The sequence below is a fragment of the Mustelus asterias genome, unplaced genomic scaffold, assembly GCF_964213995.1.
Source record: "Mustelus asterias unplaced genomic scaffold, sMusAst1.hap1.1 HAP1_SCAFFOLD_3005, whole genome shotgun sequence".
NCBI classification, from domain to species: domain Eukaryota; kingdom Metazoa; phylum Chordata; class Chondrichthyes; order Carcharhiniformes; family Triakidae; genus Mustelus; species Mustelus asterias.
The window spans coordinates 994-23,863 of NW_027592950.1; the positions used below are offsets into that span (position 1 = coordinate 994).

Genomic DNA, 22,870 nt, shown 5'->3' on the forward strand with positions numbered 1-22,870 from the left:
CAATTAGATCAGCAGCTCCCACGGCACCCTGAATCCAGATCCTTTGTTCCTTCATTCCCAACTTTCCTTTTCAGTGCCTCTGAATCTGGGAACTGTGGAAATCCCGCACCTCACTCGATCCTCTCTGCTTCACCCAGCCACAGCTCAGTGAAGCACCTCCCCCCCCCCCCCTCCCTGGCTAGTTCGCCATCCTCAGCCAAACCAAACCGAATGAGAACCGGGCTGCCCACGCTCACCTGCTGGCATGGTTCTGGCAAAGACGAAGGCGGAAACACTGCAGCCAAGTTGATGGGCTTCGTGGTTGCAGGCGTGAATGTCGACACGGTACGTGGTGAAGTGCCGGAGGTTGGAGATGACCGTCCTGTCCTTGTACCACACTTTGCTCTGGAAGAAGGTGTAGTCCTGCTTTCTCTCCGGATTGGAATTATTCCTGTGCTGGTCCGGCGCGGCTGTGTTGTTCGCCGGGAGAGTGGCGTTCGCTATCCCAAACGTGTCTCTCCGCTTGCGAGATGGTCTGGAGGAACAACCATGCAGCCAAGTAAGGCATGTTAGAATGTAACCGGTGACTACTTTGTATTGGATGTAATGTGACCAATGGTAACAAGCTGTACATAGGAACTAGGAGCAGGAGTAGGCCATCTGGCCCCTCGAGCCTGCTCCGCCATTCAATAAGGTCATGGCTGATCTTCTCGTGGACTCAGCTCCACTTACCCGCCCGCTCACCATAACCCTTAATTCCTTTACTCTTCAAAAATGTATCTATCCTTGCCTTAAAAACATTCAATGAGGTAGCCTCAACTGCTTCACTGGGCAGGGAATTCCACAGATTCACAACCCTTTGGGTGAAGAAGTTCCTCCTCAACTCAGTCCTAAACCTGCTCCCCCTTATTTTGAGGCCATGCACCCTCGTTCTAGTTTCACCTGCCAGTGGAAACAACTTTCCTGCTTCTATCCTATCTATCCCCTTCATAATCTTATATGTTTCTACAAGATCTCCCCTCATTCTTCTCAATGCCAATGAGTATAGCCCCAGTCTACTCAGTCTCTGCTCATAAGCCAACCCTCTCAACTCCGGAATCAACCTAGTGAACCTCCTCTGCACCCCCTCCAGTTCTAGTATATCCTTTCTCAAGTAAAGGTCAGCTGACCCAGGAAACCATGGAACCAATTACAGAATGATGTAATAGTCAGCTGACTCATTATAAATAAGAACCTGTTTGGAATTGCGTTGACCTTGGAGTGGCCCAGGGTGAGGCCCCAAGTTTGGAGCAATGAAGTTTCTTTATTAAACCCTTTCTTTCATTTATAAGTTGGAGTAAGTTTTGTTATATTTTTATTGTCTGCATTTTGAAGAGTTCCTTCTGAAGAAGCAAGACGTACAAGATCATGACAGGGCAAGGCGAGAGGCAAAACATCGGACCCTCAGTGACTAATAAACCGAGAAGGCAGCACGAGTCAAACCCACCAACCAACCTTCAACAGCACCTTCCAAACCCACAACCACTTCCATCTGGAAGGGCAAGGGCAGCAGGTACATGGGGACACCCTCACTTGCAAGTTCCCCTCCAAGTCATCCTGACTTGGAAATATATCACTGTTCCTTGATGACCGAGATCTCATTCAGTCCACGCTTGGTGGTGCTCAGCGCTGTTCTCGTGCCCTGGGCTCAGGGAGCCTATTGACTCCCCGAAGCCTGTTCACTGAGTCAGGAGTGTGATGTGATGCTTTCCACTTGCCTGGATGGGTACAGCTTCAACAACACTCGAAGCTCAACACCATCCAGGACAAAGCAGCTCACTGGATTGACACCACATCCACAAACATTCACTCCCTCTAACACCAATGCCTAGTAACAGTTGTCCGTGTATACTATCTACACTACAGAAACTCATCAAAGCTCCCTCGACCGTCCAAACCCAGTTCTTTACCATCTAGAAGCGCAAGGGCAGCAGATACCCGGGAAAACCACCATCTACAAGTTCCTCTCCAAGTCACTCACCACCCTGATTTGGAAATATATCAGCTGTTCTTTCACTGTCGCTGGGTCAAAATCTTGGAACTCCCTCCCTTACAGCATTGTGAATCATAGAATCCCTACAGTACAGAAGGAGGCCATTCAGCCCATCAAGTCTGTACCGACCACAGTCCCACCCAAGCCCTTTCCCATAATCCTCATTTACCCCGCTAATCCCCCTGACACTTGTGTTAATTTAGCATGGAAAAATCAACCTAACCTACATATCTTTGGAGTGTGGGAGGAAACCGCAACACCCGGCGGAAACCCACACAGACACGGGGAGAATGTGCAAACTCTATACAGTGACCCGAGGCCGGAATCGAACAGTTCTAAATGCTTTAATATAAATGCAAGCCCTTTGTGAAAATCAGAGCATTTCAGGATATTCAATCTTGCGGAGGAGGTTCATAGAATCCTGACAGTGCAGGAGGAGGCCATTCGGTCCATCAAATCTGCACCAACTAACCAACAGAACATTTTTCCAGGCCCACACCCCCTGCCTTATCCTGACACATTTACCCTGCTAACCCCCACTAATGTACACATCTTTGGAGACCAAGGGGCAATGGATATGGGTAAAAGATGGCAACTTCACCTACTGATCAGAGGGCATTAGTTCATGAGCAGTGTGGGAGGAGAAAGAACTTCAGCGTTGTGGTAATTTTTTAAACTTCAGGATCAACCACCTAAAATTTCCACAGGTACAAATCAGTCCTCAAAGATCTGTCCCTCTACCCATGAGATCACACTCGCCAACAGTAAAACAGCAAGCATCTAAAGGAGCCTCACAGCTTGTTAGCTCTCAGTCAGTGCTCCATGCCAACTAGGGCAACCCCAACACCTCACCCAGCATGACCCACAGCTTAGAAAGACCCTGGGGTATCCATAGAATCCCTACAGTACAGAAGGAGGCCATTCAGCCCATCAAACCTGCGCTGACAGCAATCCCACCCCCTATCCCTGTAACCCCACATATTTACCCTGTTAATCCTCCCGAAATTTAGCATGCCAATCAACCTAACCCGCGCACCTTTGGAGTGTGGGAGGAAACCGGAGCACCCGGAGGAAACCCACGCAGACACGGGGAGAAAGAGAGAGAAAAAAAGACTAAAGTCCACAATTGAACGTTAGCATTCCAGCTCGACCGCCGAGGGGTGATCTCAGGAAGCGCCTCTTGACTGAGAGGTTAGTGGAAACCGGAAACTCTCAATGTTTTCTTTTACTCATTCGCGGGACATGGGGCGTCACTGGCTGGGCCAGCATTTATTGCCCATCCCAAGTCACCCTTGGAGGGCAGTTGAGAGTCAACCACATTGCTGTGGCTCTGGAGTCACATGTAGGCCAGACCGGGTAAGGACGGCAGCTTTCCTTCCCTAAAGGGCATTAGTGAACCAGATGGGTTTTTCCGATAATCGACAATGGTTTCATGGCCATCAGTAGATTCTTAATTCCAGATTTTTTTTGTGAATTCAAATTCCACCATCTGCTGTGGCGGGATTCGAACCCGGGTCCCCGGAACATTAGCTGAGTTTCTGGATTAATAGCCTAGCAATATCGCCTCCCTTGTTGCTGTTTCATGTACGTGCAGAGAGAAGCCTCACAACACCAGGTTCAAGTCCAACAGGTTTATTTGGTATCACAAGCTTTCGGAGCGCTGCTCCTTCATCAGGTGAGTGGAGAGGTAGGTTCACAAACACGGCATATATAGACAGAGACACAATTGCAAGATAATGGTTGGAAGACTCGCATTCCAACCATTATCTTGCAATTGTGTCTCTGTCTATATATGCCGTGTTTGTGAACTATCCTCCACTCACCTGATGAAGGGGCAGCGCTCCGAAAGCTCGTGATTCCAAATAAACCTGTTGGACTTTAACCTGGTGTTGTGAGACTTCTTACTGTGCCCACCCCAGTCCAACGCTGGCAACTCCACACCACATACGTGGGTATCAGAAAAGGGGGGGGGGGATTTATTTGAGGGTTTTGGGGTCCGCTGAGGGTTTTTGAGTGGGGTGGGGGGGTACTTGGATGGCGCATTGAAAGAGTCAGTCGGCGCCTTCAAGGAACGAACTGACAGTGCAAAATTCCAGTGCAAAGACATTGGAAACGCTGAGACTAGTGGATAGATTCGATTGCCAAGAGTCAGCTTGCTGAGGCAATGCATTACTCCCATTTTATTTAATAAGCAGCCTTAAAATAGCCAATTAAATAATAGGAACTACACTGCACCCACACGGACCAGCCTGTCAAACTGATTAGTTGAACATTTAATTTTATGCTGATTAAAATTAGCAATTTACTGACGCACAGCCTCTCTGTCTAGGTTCAATGCAGATAAAAGTTAACAATGTCATATTGGGAAAATGATCAATTCTGACAAGTTCTTGTTAATCTCAGGAACGCGGGCTCCCGGGAGCATTTAACTGGCTTAATATCAGTTAAAGAAGATTCTTACGAACACGTCGGCTCAGCAAGATAGTGATGACGGTGCAGGAAAAGGCTTTTCTGCGCTGGGGAACATCAGTCCCGAGTTCTTCTCATGCCACGCGGGTCGGCAGAAAATAAAATGATAACGATAGCTATTGATTAATCGCAGCCGTCAATGCGTCTACAGCAGAAGCAGACCGGAGTGCAGGAACATCCCAGTGCAGGAGAGATTTGGGAGCTGTCGATCCAATCTTCCTCCCAACACACTCCCCATACACCTCTCAAATACACTGGATCCCAAAATCTCAATATTAAAACATCGGATGTATTCAAGAGGCGGCTGGATATAGCACTTGGGGCGAATGGGATGAAAGGCTGAAGGTCTGAGATGTGTCTATTTTAATGCCAGGAGTGTAGTGAATAAAGTGGATGAGCTTGGAGCGTGGATTGCTGCTTCGAATTGTGATGTGGTGGCCATTACGGAGACTTGGATGTCTCAGGGACAGGACTGGGTGCTTCAGGTGCCAGGTTTTAGATGTTTCAGGAAGGACAGGGAGGGAGGCAAGAGAGGGGGGGGAGTGGCACTGTTGATCAGGGATAGTGTCACGGCTGTAGAGAAGGTGGACGCCGTGGAGGGACTGACTACGGAATCTCTGTGGGTGGAGGTTAGGAATAGGAAGGGGTCGGTAACTTTGCTGGGTGTTTTCTATAGGCCGCCCAATAGTAACAGAGATGTTGAGGAGCAGATGGGGAAACAGATCCTGGAGAGATGTAGGAATAACAGAGTTGTCGTGATGGGAGATTTTAATTTCCCAAACATAGATTGGAATATCCCTAGGGCTAGGGGTTTGGATGGAGAGGAGTTTGTTAGGTGTGTCCAGGAGAGTTTCCTGACACAGTATGTGGATAAGCCTACTAGAGGAGAGGCTGTTCTTGATCTGGTGCTGGCTAATGAACCTGGACAGGTGGAGGATCTCTCGGTGGGTGAACATCTTGGGGATAGCGATCATAATTCTATCTCCTTCACGATAGCATTGGAAAGAGATAGGGTCAGGCAGGCTAGGAAAGTGTTTCTCTGGAGTAAAGGGAAATACAGTGTCATCAGGGAGGAAATTAGACGGGTAAATTGGAAGGAGGCATTCTTGGGGAAAAGTACCGAAGGAAAGTGGAGGATTTTCAAGGAATGTTTGTCTGGAGCTCTGCATGACAACGTTCCGATGAGACAGGGGGGTGTTGGTAGGGTACGGGAACCGTGGTGCACGAAGGTTGTGATGAACCTGGTAAATAAGAAAAGAGAGGCGTACAGAAGGTTCAGAGAGCTAGGAGGTGTTAAGGATTTAGAGGAGTATACGGGATGTAGGAAGGAGCTTAAGAAGGAAATTAGGAGAGCGAGAAGGGGTCATGAGAAGGCCTTGGCGGGTAAGATTAAGGAGAATCCCAAGGCTTTCTACAAATATGTCAAGAGTAAAAGGATGAGATGTGAAGGCATAGGACCCTTAAAAGGTGAAGGGGGAAAAGTTTGTGCGGAACCGTTAGAAATGGCGGAGCTGCTTAATGAATACTTTACCTCGGTATTCACGGTGGAAAGGGATCTGGGTGGTTGTACTGCTGGATTGCGGAGGACAGAAAGGATCGAGCATGTGGACATAAAGAAAGAGGATGTGTTGGAACTATTGAATGGCATCAAGGTTGGTAAGTCGCCGGGACCGGATGGGATGTACCCCAGGTTACTGTGGGAGGCGAGGGAGGAGATTGCGGAGCCTTTGGCGATGATCTTTGCATCGTCGATGGAGACGGGAGAGGTTCCGGAGGATTGGAGGATTGCGGATGTGGTCCCTATATTCAAGAAAGGGAACAGGGACAGCCCGGGAAATTACCGACCGGTGAGTCTAACCTCAGTGGTTGGTAAGTTGATGGAGAGGATCCTGAGAGACAGGATTTATGATCATCTAGAGAAGTTTAGTATGATCAAAAGTAGTCAGCACGGCTTTGTCAGGGGCAGGTCGTGCCTTACGAGCCTGGTTGAGTTCTTTGAAAATGTGACCAAGCACATTGACGAAGGAAGAGCGGTGGATGTGGTCTATATGGACTTCAGCAAAGCGTTCGATAAGGTCCCCCATGCAAGACTTCTTGAGAAAGTGAGAGGGCATGGGATCCAAGGGGCTGTTGCCTTGTGGATCCAGAACTGGCTTGCCTGCAGAAGGCAGAGAGTGGCTGTGGAGGGGTCTTTCTCTGCATGGAGGTCAGTGACCAGTGGAGTGCCCCAGGGATCTGTTCTGGGACCCTTGCTGTTTGTCATTTTCATAAATGACCTGGATGAGGAAGTGGAGGGATGGGTTGGTAAGTTTGCTGACGACACCAAGGTAGGTGGTGTTGTGGATAGTTTGGAGGGATGTCAGAAGTTGCAGCGAGACATAGATAGAATGCAAGACTGGGCGGAGAAGTGGCAGATGGACTTCAACCCGGATAAGTGTGTAGTGATCCATTTTGGCAGATCCAATGGGATGGAGCAGCAGTATAAAATGAAGGGTACCATTCTTAGCAGTGTAGAGGATCAGAAGGACCTTGGGGTCCGGGTCCATAGGACTCTTAAATCGGCCTCGCAGGTGGAGGATGCGGTCAAGAAGGCGTACGGCGTACTAGCCTTCATTAATCGAGGGATTGAGTTTAGGAGTCGGGAGATAATGCTGCAGCTTTATAGGACCCTGGTTAGACCCCACTTGGAGTACTGCGCGCAGTTCTGGTCACCTCATTACAGGAAAGATGTTGAAGCCATTGAAAGGGTGCAGAGGAGATTTACAAGGATGTTGCCTGGATTGGGGGGCATGCCTTATGAGGATAGGTTGAGGGAGCTTGGTCTCTTCTCCCTGGAGAGACGAAGGATGAGAGGTGACCTGATAGAGGTTTACAAGATGTTGAGGGGTCTGGATAGGGTGGGCTCTCAGAGGCTATTTCCAAGGGCTGAAATGGTTGCTACGAGAGGACACAGGTTTAAGGTGCTGGGGGGTAGGTACAGGGGGGATGTCAGGGGTAAGTTTTTCACTCAGAGGGTGGTGGGTGAGTGGAATCGGCTGACGTCGGTGGTGGTGGAGGCAAACTCGTTGGGGTCTTTTAAGAGACTTCTGGATGAGTACATGGGATTTAATGGGATTGAGGGCTATAGATAGGCCTAGAGGTGGGGATGTGATCGGCGCAACTTGTGGGCCGAAGGGCCTGTTTGTGCTGTGACTTTCTATGTTCTATGTTCTATGTTATGGGGAGAAAGTAGGATTAGGTATTGAGTTGGATGATCAGTTGATGATCGTGATGAATGGTGGAAAAGGATTGAAGGGCCGAATGGCCTCCTTCTGCTCCTATCTTTCTATGTTAATTGCTGGATGAAATTGGATTTGCGTTCAGTTGGGTCAGTACCATCACCTCCCCCTGAAGAAACAGCGCTTATCATCAAACTACACCAAGCTTTCTTGGATGACCGTGAGTTAGACTTGAAGTTGGACTATCCAACTCAGTGCATGGAAATGCAACTCACTCAAATAGAGTGTGCAATGCTTGCTTTAAATGATGGAATTCCCTTCAGTCACGGTCATCTCCACACCAATACCACCTGTTACTGTGAATCAAACATTCACAACACCATTGGAACACGGATATAACCAGGTACAAAGCACCCGACACAAGAGGGCACAGGCCGAGAGGGAAGGGTGATCACAGAATCCCTACAGTGCAGGAGGCCATTTGGCCCATCGAGTCTGCACAGACAACAATCCCACCCAGGCCCTATCCCCGTAACCCCACCTATTTGCTCTGTTGGTCCTCCGATACTAAGGGACAACATAGCAAGGCCAATCCACCTAACCTCTCAAAGGCTTTCTCCCAGGGTGGAAATGGCTGCTACAAGACACAGATTTAAGGTGCTGGGGGGTAGGTACAGGGGAAATGTTAGGGGGAAGTTTTTCACACAGAGGGTGGTGGGCCAGTGGAATCGGCTGCCGTCAGGGGTGGTGGAGGCGAACTCAATAGGGTCTTTTAAGAGACTCCTGGATGAGGACATAAGGCTTAATAGGATAGAGGGTTATAGGTAGGCCTAAAAGGTAGGGATAAGTTCAGCACAACTTGTGGGGCCGAAGGGCCTGTTCGTGCTGTAGCTTTTCTATGTTTCTAACCCGCACATCTTTGGAGTGGAGGAGGAAACCGGAGCTCCCGGAGGAAACCCACGCAGACACGAGGAGATCCAAAACTGGAAGCAGGTTTTGTGCCATTTCCAAGGTCTGCGGAGCGTGCACACCCAATGGACAGAAAATTCAGGCTCTGGAGATCCGAGATCAAATGAACCAAAGAGCCTTGGTCTCTGTGAGATAGTTTTAAACCCACTGGGCTAGAGATGTAGAATCAAAGAATCCCTATAATATTGGAGGAGGCCATTTGGCCCATCAAGTCTGCATCTCTCTGACAGGAAATCTTACCCAGGCCCTATCCCCGTAACACTCACCATGACTAACCCCTAACCTGTACATCTTGGGACACTAAGGGCCAATTTAGCATGGTCAATCCACCTAACCTGCACATTTTTGGAGGAAACTGGAGCACCCGGAGGGTAGACCACGGGGAGAACGTGCAAACTCCGCACAGACAATGACCCGAGGCCGAAATTGAACCCTGGCACTGAGGGGCAGCAGTGCTAACCACTGTGCCACCCCATGAGAGGCTAAATTTAGTGGCTGACCAGAATTGTTCAGGGATATAAGCTGATCTGAGACGAGGAAAAATTAGTTTTCAATCTCCTAATTAAAAACTATCTGCCGCTCTGTGCCCTCTAATTGGGTCAGTTATATCTTCACTGCCTGTATTGCGTTGGGTTAAGAGATGCCAAAGGAATTTGACTGATTAGCCTTGGCACTCACTCAGACTGAAGCAACGACTTTGAGATCACAGAGGTGAGAAGACTACCTGATAAAAGGAGACATCACCAGTGGGGCCCAATCCCATCCTGATCCAAAATTTATCACTCTCGGAAGAACCATCGGCTTATGGATGGGGATTGGGAATTCTGGAGGATCTCCCAATACCAGCTGTGCTTAAGGGAGCCCTGAATTTGTGTGGAGAGTTGCTGTGTCCAGCAGCCAGGAACAGCGGACTCTATAAAGACCGTGATGGAAGCCACAGCTGTCTTGCTGCGTGTGTGGGGGGCTCGGAGTCAGACCCCCCGGAACGAGCTCTTTCTGATCAAGCACTATTCACCGCGCATCTTCAAAATGATACATCAGGCACGTGAACCAGGATCAAACTCCAGAACGAGACAACATTAACTCAAGGAAAAACTCACCCTTCTCCCCGAACATCAAGTGGGGCAAGTAACCGGCTTGGGGATAGGACTGCACCTCAGACATCAGCTCATAGAAACATAGACAGAGAAGATAGGAGCAGGAGGCGGCCATTCGAGCCTGCTCCCCCATTCATCACGATCATGGCTGATCATCCAACTCAATAGCCTAATCCTGCTTTCTCCCCATAACCTTTGATCCCATTCGCCCCAAGTGCTATATCCAGCCGCCTCTTGAATACATTCAATGTTTTGGCATCGACTACTTCCTGTGGTAATGAATTCCACAGGCTCACCACTCTTTGGGTGAAGAAATGTTTCCTCATCTCCGTCCCAAATGGTCTACCCTGAATCCTCAGACTGTGACCCCTGGTTCTGGACTCCCCCCACCATCGGGAACATCCTCCCTGCATCGACCCTGTCTAGTCCTGTTAGAATTTTATAAGTCTCTATAAGATCCGCCCTCATTCGTCTGAACTCCAGCGAAAACAATCCTAACCTAGTCAATCTCTCCTCATATATCAGTCCCGCCATCCTCGGAATCAGCCTGGTAAATTTTTGCTTCTTAAAGGGGGGGACAGAGTTAGGCAAAAACATCCCTCCGTGTCCCCCGACAGGCCAGAGTCTGAACACAGAGTGCAACAAACGCAAAAAAAAACGGACATCCTCAGACTGTGACCCCTGGTTCTGGACTCCCCCACCATCGGGAACATCCTCCCGGCATCTATCCCTGGCGCTGGGAGGCAGCAGTACCAACCACTGTGCCACCATGCCACCCCCTGACTAAAAGCAAATTACTGCAGATGCTGGAATCTGAAACCGAGAGAGAAAATGTTGGAAAATCTCAGCGGGTCTGGCAGCATCTGTGGGGAGAGAGAAGAGTTGATGTTCCGAGTCCAGATGACCCTTTCTCAAAGCTAAAAGGTGTAGAAAGGCCACTTTGATGCTGCCAGGCCTGTTGAGATTTTCCAGCGTTTTGTCTTTTGGTGCTGCCCAACCAGTTATTCAGTCAGCTGTTTGAGTGAAGTGGGTCGGGAAGCAGAGTGAAGGCTGACATCAGCTGGCATCTCATACTGCCAGGTGAGAACCAGCCCCACTTGCCTGTCGCGCTGGAGGGAAGCGACATTCTGCCAAACTCTTGGGAGAGGGTAAGGAACATCCAAGAACTGCCTTAAAGACGGGTCCCAACAAGTCACCGCAGGTCCAACCCACTGCCCCCGGGCCAGCCTCTCAACAAATGCATTTCTCCTTCGAAGTTCACACCAACATTTCATTCGAAATTAATCTGAAATAAATTTGTGCCAGTCACACGCCAAGCTACAGATATACGCAGCCTGGATATGGAAAAACTCCTCCCACTGACAGCTCAGAAACAGTGACACCCTCACTCCCTCCCTCCGGAGACGTAAGAACTAGGAGCAGGAGTTGGCCATCCGGCCCCTCGAGCCTGCTCCGCCATTCAATAGCATGGCTGATCTTTTCGTGGACTCAGCTCCACTTACCCGCCCGCTCGCCGTAACCCTCAATTCCTTTACTGTTCAAAAATCTATCTACCTTTGCCTTAAAAACATTCAATGAGGTAGCCTCAACTGCTTCACTGGACAGGGAATTCCACAGATTCACAACCCTTTGTGTGAAGAAGTTCCTCCTCAACTCAGTCCTAAATCTGCTCCCCCTTATTTTGAGGCCATGCCCCCTAGTTCCACCTGCCAGTGGAAACAACCTCCCTGCTTCTATCCTATCTATTCCCTTCATAATCTTATATGTTTCTATAAGATCCCCCCTTTATAGAGGCACCATTCCCCAACTCGCCCACCCCAGGGATACAATCCCTCCCGCGGAGATACCATTCTTCCCCTCTGAGCTCCCACAGCCCAACTCAATGTGTCGCGCTCCTTCGGTGCCTTACTTTACACCAGCTGAGGTCATTCATCAAGTCCCCACCTTCTCAGCTTTGCCACTCGCCTGAGGTGTGGCGATCCTCAGGTTCAATCACCACCAGTCAGCTCTCCCCCTCAAAAGGAGAGAGCAGCCGATGGTCACCTGGGACGAGGGACAAGATGAGGAGGAATTTCTTCAGCCAGAGTGGTGAATCTGTGGGACACTTTGCCGCAGAAGGCTGTGGAGGCCGGGTCATTGAGTGTATTTAAGACAGAGATAGTTGGGTTCTTGATTGGTAAGGGGCGTCAAAGGTTATGGAGAAAAGGCAGAAGAATAGGTCTGAGAAACGTATCAGCCATGATTGAATGGCGGAGCAGACTCGATGGGCCGAGTGGCCTAATTCTGCTCCTATATCTTAAGGTAGCACAGTGGTTAGCACTGCTGCCTCACAGCGCTAGGGACCCGGGTTCAATTCCGGCCTTGGGTCACTGTCTGTGTGGAGTTTGCACATTCTCCCCGTGTCTGCGTGGGTTTCCTCCGGGTGCTCCGGTTTCCTCCCACACTCCAAAGATGTGCGGGGGTTAGGTTGATTGGCCATGATAAATTGCTTCGTAGTGTCAGGAGGGATTCGCAGGGTAAATATGTGGGGTTACGAGGTAGGGCCTGGGTGGGATTGTGGTCGGTGCAGACTCGATGGGCCAAACGGCCTTCTCTGCACTGTAGGGACTCAATGATCTTATGGTAACTTTACATCAGTACCATTAACACTACCCAATCAAAACCTGGCCGACAGGCCAGGATATTCTTCCAATCTGTTGGTTGAAATTTCAGGATTGAATTCCCCAAATCCGGCATTGGAACCAGGATTGCCATCTTATGTTACCTGGGACAGTAGGCCCCAGGGTCACGACACAAGGGGCCAGTCACACAGGATGTCCCTGACTTACCTGGGCATAAAGATGGAGTTGTGCAGGAAGTTCTCGAAGGATTTCTGGAACATCACCTCCTCGGCTTCTGCCTTGAGTTCGTCCGGGGACTTTGGACAGGTGCAGCACTGTCCATCCTCCGTCTTATCGGACTTCTTGGAATCAGCATCACCGTCACCCTCCATGTCAATCGCTCCCGTCGCCGAGATCCTGGTGGGTAGCTTCATACCTGGAGGAAAACTGCAGACTGAGAATCGAGCTGTTTCACGTGGGTTTGGACACACATCAGACATTTAACGTAGAGAACAGCCCCCCCGCCCCCACCGCCTCTCCCACCCTCCTGGACTGGGGGAAATTTCAATCTCTTTCCACCGGAACTAAATTCGCAGAGATGCCCTCAGACAGAAAACAAGGAAAATCCAAGATGACCAAAATCTCTCAACATTTGGACTAAATAAATGGAACTGAAACCAATTCCACCGCTCAACGAGTCAGGACAAGAGAGCAGAGGGCCAAGATGGGCGAGGCCTTGTGGCAGCGCCTCCACCACTTGACCAGACGTGCCGGGTTCGAGTCCAACACCAGGATCTGTTGGCCGTGGAAGGAGCATTCCACACAGTTCAACAGGCTGATAAACAGCGAGGAAATTCTCCCCCCCGCCCCCCCCCCCCCACCCGGCGGCACGGTAGCACAGTGGTTAGCACTGTTGCTTCACAGCTCCAGGGACCTGGGTTCGATTCCCGGCTCGGGTCACTGTCTGTGTGGAGTTTGCACATTCTCCCCGTGTCTGCGTGGGTTTCCTCCGGGTGCTCCGGTTTCCTCCCACAGTCCAAAGATGTGCGGGTTAGGTTGATTGGCCATGCTAAAAAATTGCCCCTTAGTGTCCTGAGATGTGTAGATTAGTGGGTAAAATATGTAGGGATATGGGGGTAGGGCCTGGGTGGGATTGTGGTCGGTGCAGACTCGATGGGCCGAATGGCCTCTTTCTGCACTGTGGGGTTTCTATGATTTCAATGATTTCACCCCTCTCTCCCCAAACGGCAAAAAACAGTATCGGTGTGAAGATATGCTGAACAAACAAACAATCCCAGATCAGTGTCAAAAGAATGCAAGACGGAAGAAGGATTGTGCAATCTGGTTGGAATGTGGAATATTCTATCAAAGAAGCAGATCCTATATCCGTTTCTAAAAAAAAGGGAAAATGGGGGAAATAGTTGGAAAGGAAAGGATTTGGGAAGCAATTTTGGAGCTCTGTCAGAGAGCCAGCACAGCCAGGATGGATCGAACGGCCTTCTGGCAGCACAGGCACAGAGGGGCAATTGTTTCACACAGAGGGTGGTGAGTGTCTGGAACAAGCTGCCAGAGGCTGTATTAGAGGCGGGTACAATTTGGTCTTTTAAAAAGCGTTTAAACAGTTACATGGGTAAGATGGGTACAGAGGGATATGGACCAAATGCGGGCAATTGGGACTAGCTTAGGGGTTTAAAAAAAGGAGTGGCATGGACAAGTTGGGCCGAAGGGCCTGTTTCCATGCTGTAAACCTCTATGACTCTGTGACATGATGGCTCGAATGGCCTCCTGCCAGCACAGACATGATGGATCGAATGGCCTTCTGTATTGCTGTAAAACATCCTCTGGGTTTTCTCCCTCACTCCTAGTATTTTAATAGTTCAGCTTGCTTCCTGACTACCCGGGTACAATGCGCCAATCCACACGGTCCCCTTTACCTTTGTGGCAGTAATCATGTTTATAAAGCTCGACGTCCTCTGGCTGCTGCTGCCAACGCACCAGGTAATAGGTGATGTTGCCATTGGAGAAGGCGGGGGCCTTCCACCTCACCACCAGCTGAGACGAGGAGTTGGACATGGAGAGAACATCGAGGGGAACGGAAGGCACTGCAGGGGGAGGAAACAAAATGCATCAAAATCCTGATTCGTTCCAGAGACAAGTGAGAGTTGTGGTTCTACTGAAGATGTCCCAGTTCTCACTCGCCTATCCCGGCACCAAGACCATCTCTGCATGCTGTGGAGATGCCGGCGTTGGACTGGGGTGGGCACAGTAAGAAGTCTCACAACACCAGGTTAAAGTCCAACAGGTTTATTTGGTAGCACGAGCTTTCGGAGTGTTGCCCCTTCATCAGGTGAGGTGAGAAGGGGCAACGCTCCGAAAGCTCGTGCTACCGAATAAACCTGTTGGACTTTAACCTGGTGTTGCGAGACTACTTACTATCTCTGCACGTGGCCTAAGGAACTGCTCCAACTTCTCAAAGTTACACTCACCGCACTGGCAGACAGAACCAAATACTCTGATTCAGCTCCCAGTATCTCCTGGATTGATTGATCCATTATCACATGTATTAGTATACAGTGAAAAGTATTGTTTCTTGCGCGCTATACAGACAAAGCATACCGTTCATAGAGTACATAGGGGAGAAGGAAAGGCGAGGATGCAGAATGTAGTGCTGCAGTTACAGATAGGGTGAAGAGAAAGATCAGCTTAATATAAGGGCGGCACGGTAGCACAGTGGTTAGCACTGCTGCTTCACAGCTCCAGGGACCTGGGTTCGATTCCCGGCTCGGGTCACTGTCTGTGTGGAGTTTGCACGTTCGCCCCGTGTCTGCGTGGGTTTCCTCCGGGTGCTCCGGTTTCCTCCCACAGTCCGAAGGTGTGCGTGTTAGGTTGATTGGCCATGCTAAATTGACCCTAGTGTCAGGGGGATTGGCAGGGTAAATAAAGTAAAGCAAAGTTTATTTATTAGCCACAAGTAGGCTTACAATAACAATGCAATGAAGTTGTGAAAATCCCCTAGGTATGTGGGGTTACGGGAATAGGGCCTGGGTGGATTGTTGTCGGTGCAGGCTCGATGGGCTGAATGGCCTCCTCCTGCACTATAGGGATTCTATGATTCTATAATATGAAAGGACCATTCAAAAGGTATATATGGTGGGTCCATTCAAAAGTCTGATGGCAACAGGGAAGAAGCTGTTCTTGAGTCGGTTGGTACGTGCCCTCAGACTTTTGTATCTTTTTCCTGACAGAAGAAGGTGGAAGAGAGAATGCGTGGGGTCCTTAATTATGTTGACTGCTTTGCTGAGGCAGCGGGAAGTGTAGACGGAGTCAATGGATGGGAGGCTGGTTTGCGTGATGGATTGGGCTACATTCACAACCCTTTGTAGTTTGGGGCGGCACGGTAGCACAGTGGTTAGCACTGCTGCTTCACAGCTCCAGGGTCCTGGGTTCGATTCCCGGCTCGGGTCACTGTCTGTGTGGAGTTTGCACATTCTCCTCGTGTTTGCGTGGGTTTCCCCCGGGTGCTCCGGTTTCCTCCCACAGTCCAAAGATGTGCGGGTTAGGTTGATTGGCCAGGTTAAAATTGTCCCTGAGATGCGCAGGTTTTAGCGGGTAAATATGTGGGGGTAGGGCCTGGGTGGGATTGTGGTCGGTGCAGACTCGATGGGCCGAATGGCCTCCTTCTGCACTGTAGGGTTTCTATGATTTTCTTGTGGTCTTGGGCAGAGCAGGAGCCATACCAAGCTGTGATACAACCAGAAAGAATGCTTTCTATGGTGCATCTGTAAAAGTTGGTGAGAGTCGTAGCTGACATGCCAAACTTCCTTAGTCTTCTGAGAAAGAAGAGGCTTTCTTAAGGCGCTTAATTGACCAATTAATGGCTGCTTTTCCGCGGCAGGGGGAATTGTCGACGGAGTCAATGGATGGGATCAGAAAGGTTGAAACATTAACAACTTCTCCAGCTGGGCCGCAGTTGACCTCAGTGTTCCGGAGTTGGCAGAACGGCCTGGCTGTGGGTGTGACAAACCCAGCGAAAACACTGGGGTGCCAACGGCCTGCCTGCAGACGTGTCCCTGACACTGCCTAATAAAGGCAAACAGCGTAGACTCTCTGGGTGAAGTTACGAGACAGAGCCGGAAGTTACCTGAGGCGTTTGTCTTCATGTAGATGATCTCACTCTTTGCCCCGTGGTTACGGCCATCTTCTGAGGTGGCCAGAGTGATGGCCTTGACAAAAATGGCGTACTGGGTCCAGGGCTTCAGGTTGGTCAGATACACCCCTGGTTCCTGGCTCTTGCTCTGGGGAAGGTCTACATCTACCATGCTCCAGCTATTGGAGCCACACGCATCCTGGCCATCGTACTCGGTCAGGTTTTGAAAGGGCCTTGAGGGGTAAAAGAACACACAAACACCATTACCACAATGCCAGCGGGAGAATGTGCTTTAGAGAGACACAGTCCAGATCCCATCCACATGTCTGATCCCCCGTCGCTTCCCAGATTCCACAGATGCAAGCTGGAAGTTACATTGCAGGCTGTGTTAGTCTTCACTGAGACATTCTTCTACATTTAACTGCCCCCGTTACGGTCTGCTATTGACTGCAACTGCTGCAATTAGCTTCAGGTGTCCCTGGCATTCGAGAATGAGAGGAGAGAGAGAAATCTGTAAAGTTTCCTGCTCCTGCTCACCTTCCATCGACCTTAGACTGGAACATGTGTGTGCAGGAAAATGTGAATGTCAGGTGGATTGGCCATGCTAAATTGCCCCTTGGTGTCCCAAGATGGGCAGATTAGATGGATTGACCATGCTAAATGTGCAGGGTTACGGGGATAGGGTGAAGGGGAAGGCAAGGGTGGGATGCTCTTTCAGAGAGGCAACTCTGACTCGATGGGCCGAATGGCCTCCTCCTGCCATCATAGTGATTCTATGATTCTAAGCAGTTAGACAATGCCGCTTCCACCACCTCCTTTGTACCCTGCCCCCTCAGCTACACACCCACAGGGCGGCATGATGGCACAGTGGTTAGCACTGCTGCCTCACAGCGCCAGGGACTCTGGTTCGATTCCCGGCTTGGGTCCCCGTCTGCGTGGAGTTTGCATGTTCTCCCGATGTCTGCGTGGGTTTCCTCCGGGTGCTCCGGTTTCCTCCCACACTCCAAAGATGTGCGGGTTAGGCGGATTGTCCATGCTAAATTCTCCCTTAGTGTCAGGGGGACTAGCTAGGGTAAATGCGTGGGGTTATGGGGATAGGGGCTGGGTGGGATTGTGGTCAGTGCAGACTCGATGGGCCAAATGGCCTCCTTCTGCACTGTAGGATTCTATATTACAGTAAGAAGTCTTACAACACCAGGTTAAAGTCTAACAGGTTTATTTGGTAGCACAAGCCAAATAAGCCAAGTGCTACCAAATAAACCTGTTGAACTTTAACCTGGTGTTGAGAGACTTCTTACTGTGCCCACCCCAGTCCAACGCCGGCATCTCCACATCATGAATTCTATATTACCAGATCTATCGATTTCAATTTCATAGCTTGGAATTTAATCTCACAATGTTCCCCAGTGACCAAGTCCCAAACCAGGAACTGCCAAGGTCAGCTTCAGGCACTGTGTATGTGTCCATGATAATCAACACTCACGCTTCCTTGTAATAGACAATGAAACTGATGAGGTCTCTGTAATCTGGAGGGCGATATCGTTCCCATTTCAGCAGTATCTTGTTCTTGGCTGTGGAATTGGCTGTGAACTTCAAGATGTGACTCTCACCTGACAACAAAAGAAGCAACAAAAATCATTTCACCACTGACGACTTGCAGAGACTGTCTGAGAGTTAAAGTAAATCATAGAATCACTACAGTGCAGAAGTAGGCCATTCGGCCCATTGAGCCTGCACCGACAACAATCCCACCCAGGCCCTATCCCCATAACCCCATGCATTTACCCCGCTAATCCCCCTGACACTAAGGGGCAATTTAGCATAGCTAATCCTCCTAACCTGCACATCTTTGGACTGTGGGAGGAAACCGGAGCACCCGGAGGAAACCCACGCAGACACGGGGAGAACGTGCAGACTCTGCACAGACAGTGACCCAAGCCGGGAATCGAACCCCGGTCATTGGTGCTGTGAGGCAGCAGGATGTTGCCTGGTATGGAGGGGCTTAGTTATGAGGAGAGATTGGGTAAACTGGGGTTGTTCTCCCTGGAAAGACGGAGGATGAGGGGAGACTTAATAGAGGTGTATAAAATTATGAAAGGCATAGATAGGGTGAACGGTGGGAAGCTTTTCCCCAGGTCGGTGGTGACGTTCACGAGGGGTCATAGGTTCAAGGTGAAGGGGGGGGGGGGGGGGGGGGGTTTAACACAGATATCAGAAGGACGTTTTTTTACACAGAGGGTGGTGGGGGCCTGGAATGCGCTGCCAGGCAAGGTGGTGGAGGCGGACATACTGGGAACGTTTAAGACTTATCTAGATAGCCACATGAACGGAGTGGGAATGGAGGGATACAAAAGAATGGTCTAGTTTGGACCAGGGAGCGGCACGGGCTTGGAGGGCCGAAGGGCCTGTTCCTGTGCTGTATTGTTCTTTGTTCTTTGAGGCAGCAGTGCTAAAGTGCTAAAGTTTATTTATTAGTCACAGGTAAGGCTTATATTAACCCTGCAATGAAATTACTGTGAAAATCCCCTAGTCGCCACACTCCTGTTCAGGTACACTGAGGGAGAATTTAGCACGGCCAATGCACTCTAACCAGCACGTCTTTTGGACTGTGGGAGGAAACCGGAGCACCCGGAGGAAACCCACGCAGACACGGGGGGAATGTGAAAGGTGGGAATGGCTGAACTAACAACTTTCTAAAGCAGGGCTGCTGAATGTGGAAATTTGGCATGTCAGCAACGACTCTCATCAACTTTTACAGATGCACCATAGAAAGCATTCTTTCTGGTTGTTTCACAGCTTGGTCTGGCTCCTGCTCTGCCCAAGACCGCAAGGAACTACAAAAGGTCGTGAATGTAGCCCAATCCATCACACAAACCAGCCTCCCATCCATTGACTCTGTCTACACTTCCTGCTGCCTTGGCAAAGCAGCCAGCATAATTAAGGACCCCCACGCACCCCGGACATTCTCTCTTCCACCTTCTTCCATCAGGAAAAAGATACAAAAGTCTGAGGTCACGGACCGACCGACTCAAGAACAGCTTCTTCCCTGCTGCCGGCAGACTTTTGAATGGACCTACCTCATATTAAGTTGACCTTTCTCTACACCCTAGCTATGACTGTAACACTACATTCTACACTCTCTCCTTTCCTTCTCTATGAACGGTATGCTTTGTCTGTATAGCGCGCAAGAAACAATACTTTTCACTGTATCCCAGTGACAATAATAAATCAAATCAAAGGAGTTTTCAAATAACCGGCAGTGTCTCAGTTTACTCACAGGAAGCTCGGTCCCCGTTAGTCCGCCGCTCCATATCGGCAGGGCCCTGCCTCTCCTTCACACCGGCCACCTCCACCATGCGGGCGATCTCTGCCACACAAAGCTTGGGGTTGAAAGCGAAGTAGGTTTTCCCCTGTTTAATGGTGAGGTTGTGACGACTCCAATCCCACAGCTGCTGCAAGTTCTGGTTGTCCAGCACGTAGAAGGAATAGTTCCTGTTCAAAACAAGACAAGCCCGTCATAAAGACACAACTCATTCAGAGAGGCAGCTGTATTGATGAGATATATTCCACCGTTGGCACTTGCAGTTGTGTTAATACATGCGGAGTGAAGTTATACTGGCTGGGCTAGCATTTGCTGTCCCCCCCCCCTCCTTGAACTGTGTCTCTCACACTCGGCCATTTCAGAGGGCAGTTGAGAGTCAACCACATTGCTGTGGGTCTGGAGTCACATGTAGGCCAGACCGGGTAAGGACAGCAGATTTCCTTCCCTAAAGGACATTAGTGAAGCAGGTGGGTTTTTCCGACAATCGACAATGGTTAGCCTGTTAATTCCAGATTTTTATTGGATTCAAATTTCACCATTTGCCATAGTGGGATTCGAACCCAGGTCACCAATGAGCATTCATCGAATCATAGAATCCCTACAGTGCAGAAGGAGGCCATTCGGTCCATTGAGTCTGCACCAATCACAATCCCACCCAGGCCCTCTTCCCGTTAACCCTCAAATCTACCTTAGCTAGTCCCCCTGACACTTGGGGCAATTCAACAACTTAACCCACACATCTTTGGACTGTGGGAGGAAACCGGAGCACCCGGAGGAAACCCACGCAGACATGGGGAGAACATGCAAACTCCACACAGACAGTGACCCAAGCCGGGAATTGAACCCGGGTCCCTGGCGCAGTGAGGCAGCAGTGCTAACCACTGTGCCACCGTGCTGGCCTTTCTTGCCTGACACCCTACTAAATATTAAATCATCATCAACACCTCACTCAGGTCACTCCTTAAAGCTTCAATACTCAAGGGAAATCAAAGTCAACTTGCCAACCAGTCAGCTGTAGTATAATTTCTCCTGTGGTATAAATTGCGATTGTTTGAAATTTGGTATTCTTGTGTTTGTCCTGATGAGTCCAAGATGAAAAGATTCAGCAACATGTCTCTCTTTTCAGTAAGACTTATTGTTCCTCCATTATTAACAGTGACCACATATCAGCTAAAAAAAGTACTTTGTGAACTGGGCCGTTCTTTGGGACAAAAACAGAAAATGCTGGAAAATCTCAGCAGGTCTGACAGCATCTGTGGAGAGGGAACAGAGCCGACGTTTCGAGTCTGGATGACCCTTCGTCAGAGCTGAAGACAAAGGATATGGAATGAGATTCATACTGTGAGGATGGAGGGGGGGGGGGCTGTAATTGAATGGGATGTCACAGAGAAGACCACAAAGGGAATGGTAGTGATAAAGGCTGCGAATGGTGCTAATAGCGTCCATTAAGAGATCGGAATGTGTAACCAAAAGAGAAAATGCTGGAAAATCTCAGCAGGTCTGGCAGCATCTGTAAGGAGAGAAAGGAGCTGACGTTTCGAGTCCGGATGGCTCTTTGTCAAAGCTAAAAGGCAGAGAGAGTGGGAGATATTTATACCGCAGGGTGAGGGAATGAAAGATGAGTCATAGCCACAGAAACAAGGGGAAAAAACTGCTAATGGCAGCCCAGAGAGTAAAGTGTGTGAATGGCCAAATGACAGATGAAGATGTTTGGGGGGGGGGGTGTGTGTGTCCGTCCCTGAACGCGATCATATAATGATCTCCGAACATCCCAAAGCATCCACAGGCAATAAACTTGTTTCTAATTGACACCTGGTCACCATTTAGAATGGAGTATGCAATCTCTTACTGAAAAGAGACATGCTGCTGAAGCTTTTCACCTTGCACTCATCAGGGCGGCACGGTAGCACAGTGGTTAGCACTGCTGCTTCACAGCTCCAGGGTCCTGGGTTCGATTCCCGGCTCGGGTCACTGTCTGTGTGGAGTTTGCACATTCTCCTCGTGTCTGCGTGGGTTTCCTCCGGGTGCTCCGGTTTCCTCCCACAGTCCAAAGATGTGCGGGTTAGGTTGATTGGCCAGGTTAAAAATTGCCCCTTAGAGTTCTGAGATGCGTGGATTAGCGGGTAAATATGTGGGGGTAGGGCCTGGGTGGGATTGTGGTCGGTGCAGACTCGATGGGCCGAATGGCCTGCACTGTAGGGTTTCTATGATTTCTAGGACAAACACACCAAATTTCAGATGATCACAACAATTTATGTGCAACAGGTGCTGAATGGTTGGCAGGCCAACTCTGATGCGCCCTCCCACAGCAGTAATGTCTCTCCTGTGGTGCTCAGACCATTCGGCCTCACGCGGTGCTTACCCTTCCAGCTGCTCCTCCCCATTGATGTAGCGGAGGCTCTTGAAGAAGGAGAGCGAGACGAGGGCGTAGGAATGGCGGATCTTCACGTACCCCGAAATGGTTTCTATCAGCCCGAGATTGGCCTCCAGCTCCGCCGCGATGTTGTCTGGATGAAAGAAGCGGCAGGGAAAAAAAAAGTTACGACTGTCCAAGACATCAATGAGGCTACATGTGGACCTCTGCATACAATCGCCCTGCTATAGGGAGGATGCTGTTAAACTGGAAAGGGTGCGAGAAAGATTGACAAGGGTGTTACTGGGACTGGAAGATTTGAATTATAAGGAGAGCGGCACGGGTGGCGCAGTGGTTAGCACTGCTGTCTCACTGCGCCAGGGACCCGGGTTCAATTCCCGGCTTGGGCCACTGTCTGTGCGGAGTCTGCACGTTCTCCCCGTGTCTGCGTGGGTTTCCTCCGGGTGCTCCGTTTCCTCCCACAGTCCCAAAGACGTGCTGGTTAGGGTGAATTGGCCGTGCTAAATTCTCCCTCGGTGTACCCCAACAGGCGCCAGAGTGTGGCAACTGGGGGATTTTCACAGTAACTTCATTGCAGTGTTAATGTAAGCCTACTTGTGACACTAATAATTAAAATAAAAAATAAAAGCCTGGATTATTTTTTCCCTGGAACGTAGGAGGATG

The 22,870-nt window shown here is 49.8% G+C and overlaps 1 protein-coding gene across 1 annotated transcript in view; it reads right to left on the reverse strand.

Moving 5' to 3' along the window:
• Window positions 1–207: 207 nt before the first annotated feature.
• LOC144490201 (insulin-like growth factor 1 receptor) overlaps window positions 208–22,870 on the reverse strand; it is a gene marked incomplete at its 3' end in the record, with an annotated part of 29,739 nt that continues 7,076 nt past the window's right edge. The window contains exons 3-9 of the mRNA XM_078207998.1: window positions 22,196–22,340; window positions 19,789–20,003; window positions 17,995–18,121; window positions 16,506–16,744; window positions 14,299–14,466; window positions 12,593–12,800; window positions 208–514 (exon numbers count right to left, since the gene is read on the reverse strand). Coding sequence (XP_078064124.1) covers window positions 208–514; window positions 12,593–12,800; window positions 14,299–14,466; window positions 16,506–16,744; window positions 17,995–18,121; window positions 19,789–20,003; window positions 22,196–22,340 — 1,409 coding nt within the window. The remainder of the gene's footprint in view (window positions 515–12,592; window positions 12,801–14,298; window positions 14,467–16,505; window positions 16,745–17,994; window positions 18,122–19,788; window positions 20,004–22,195; window positions 22,341–22,870) is intronic.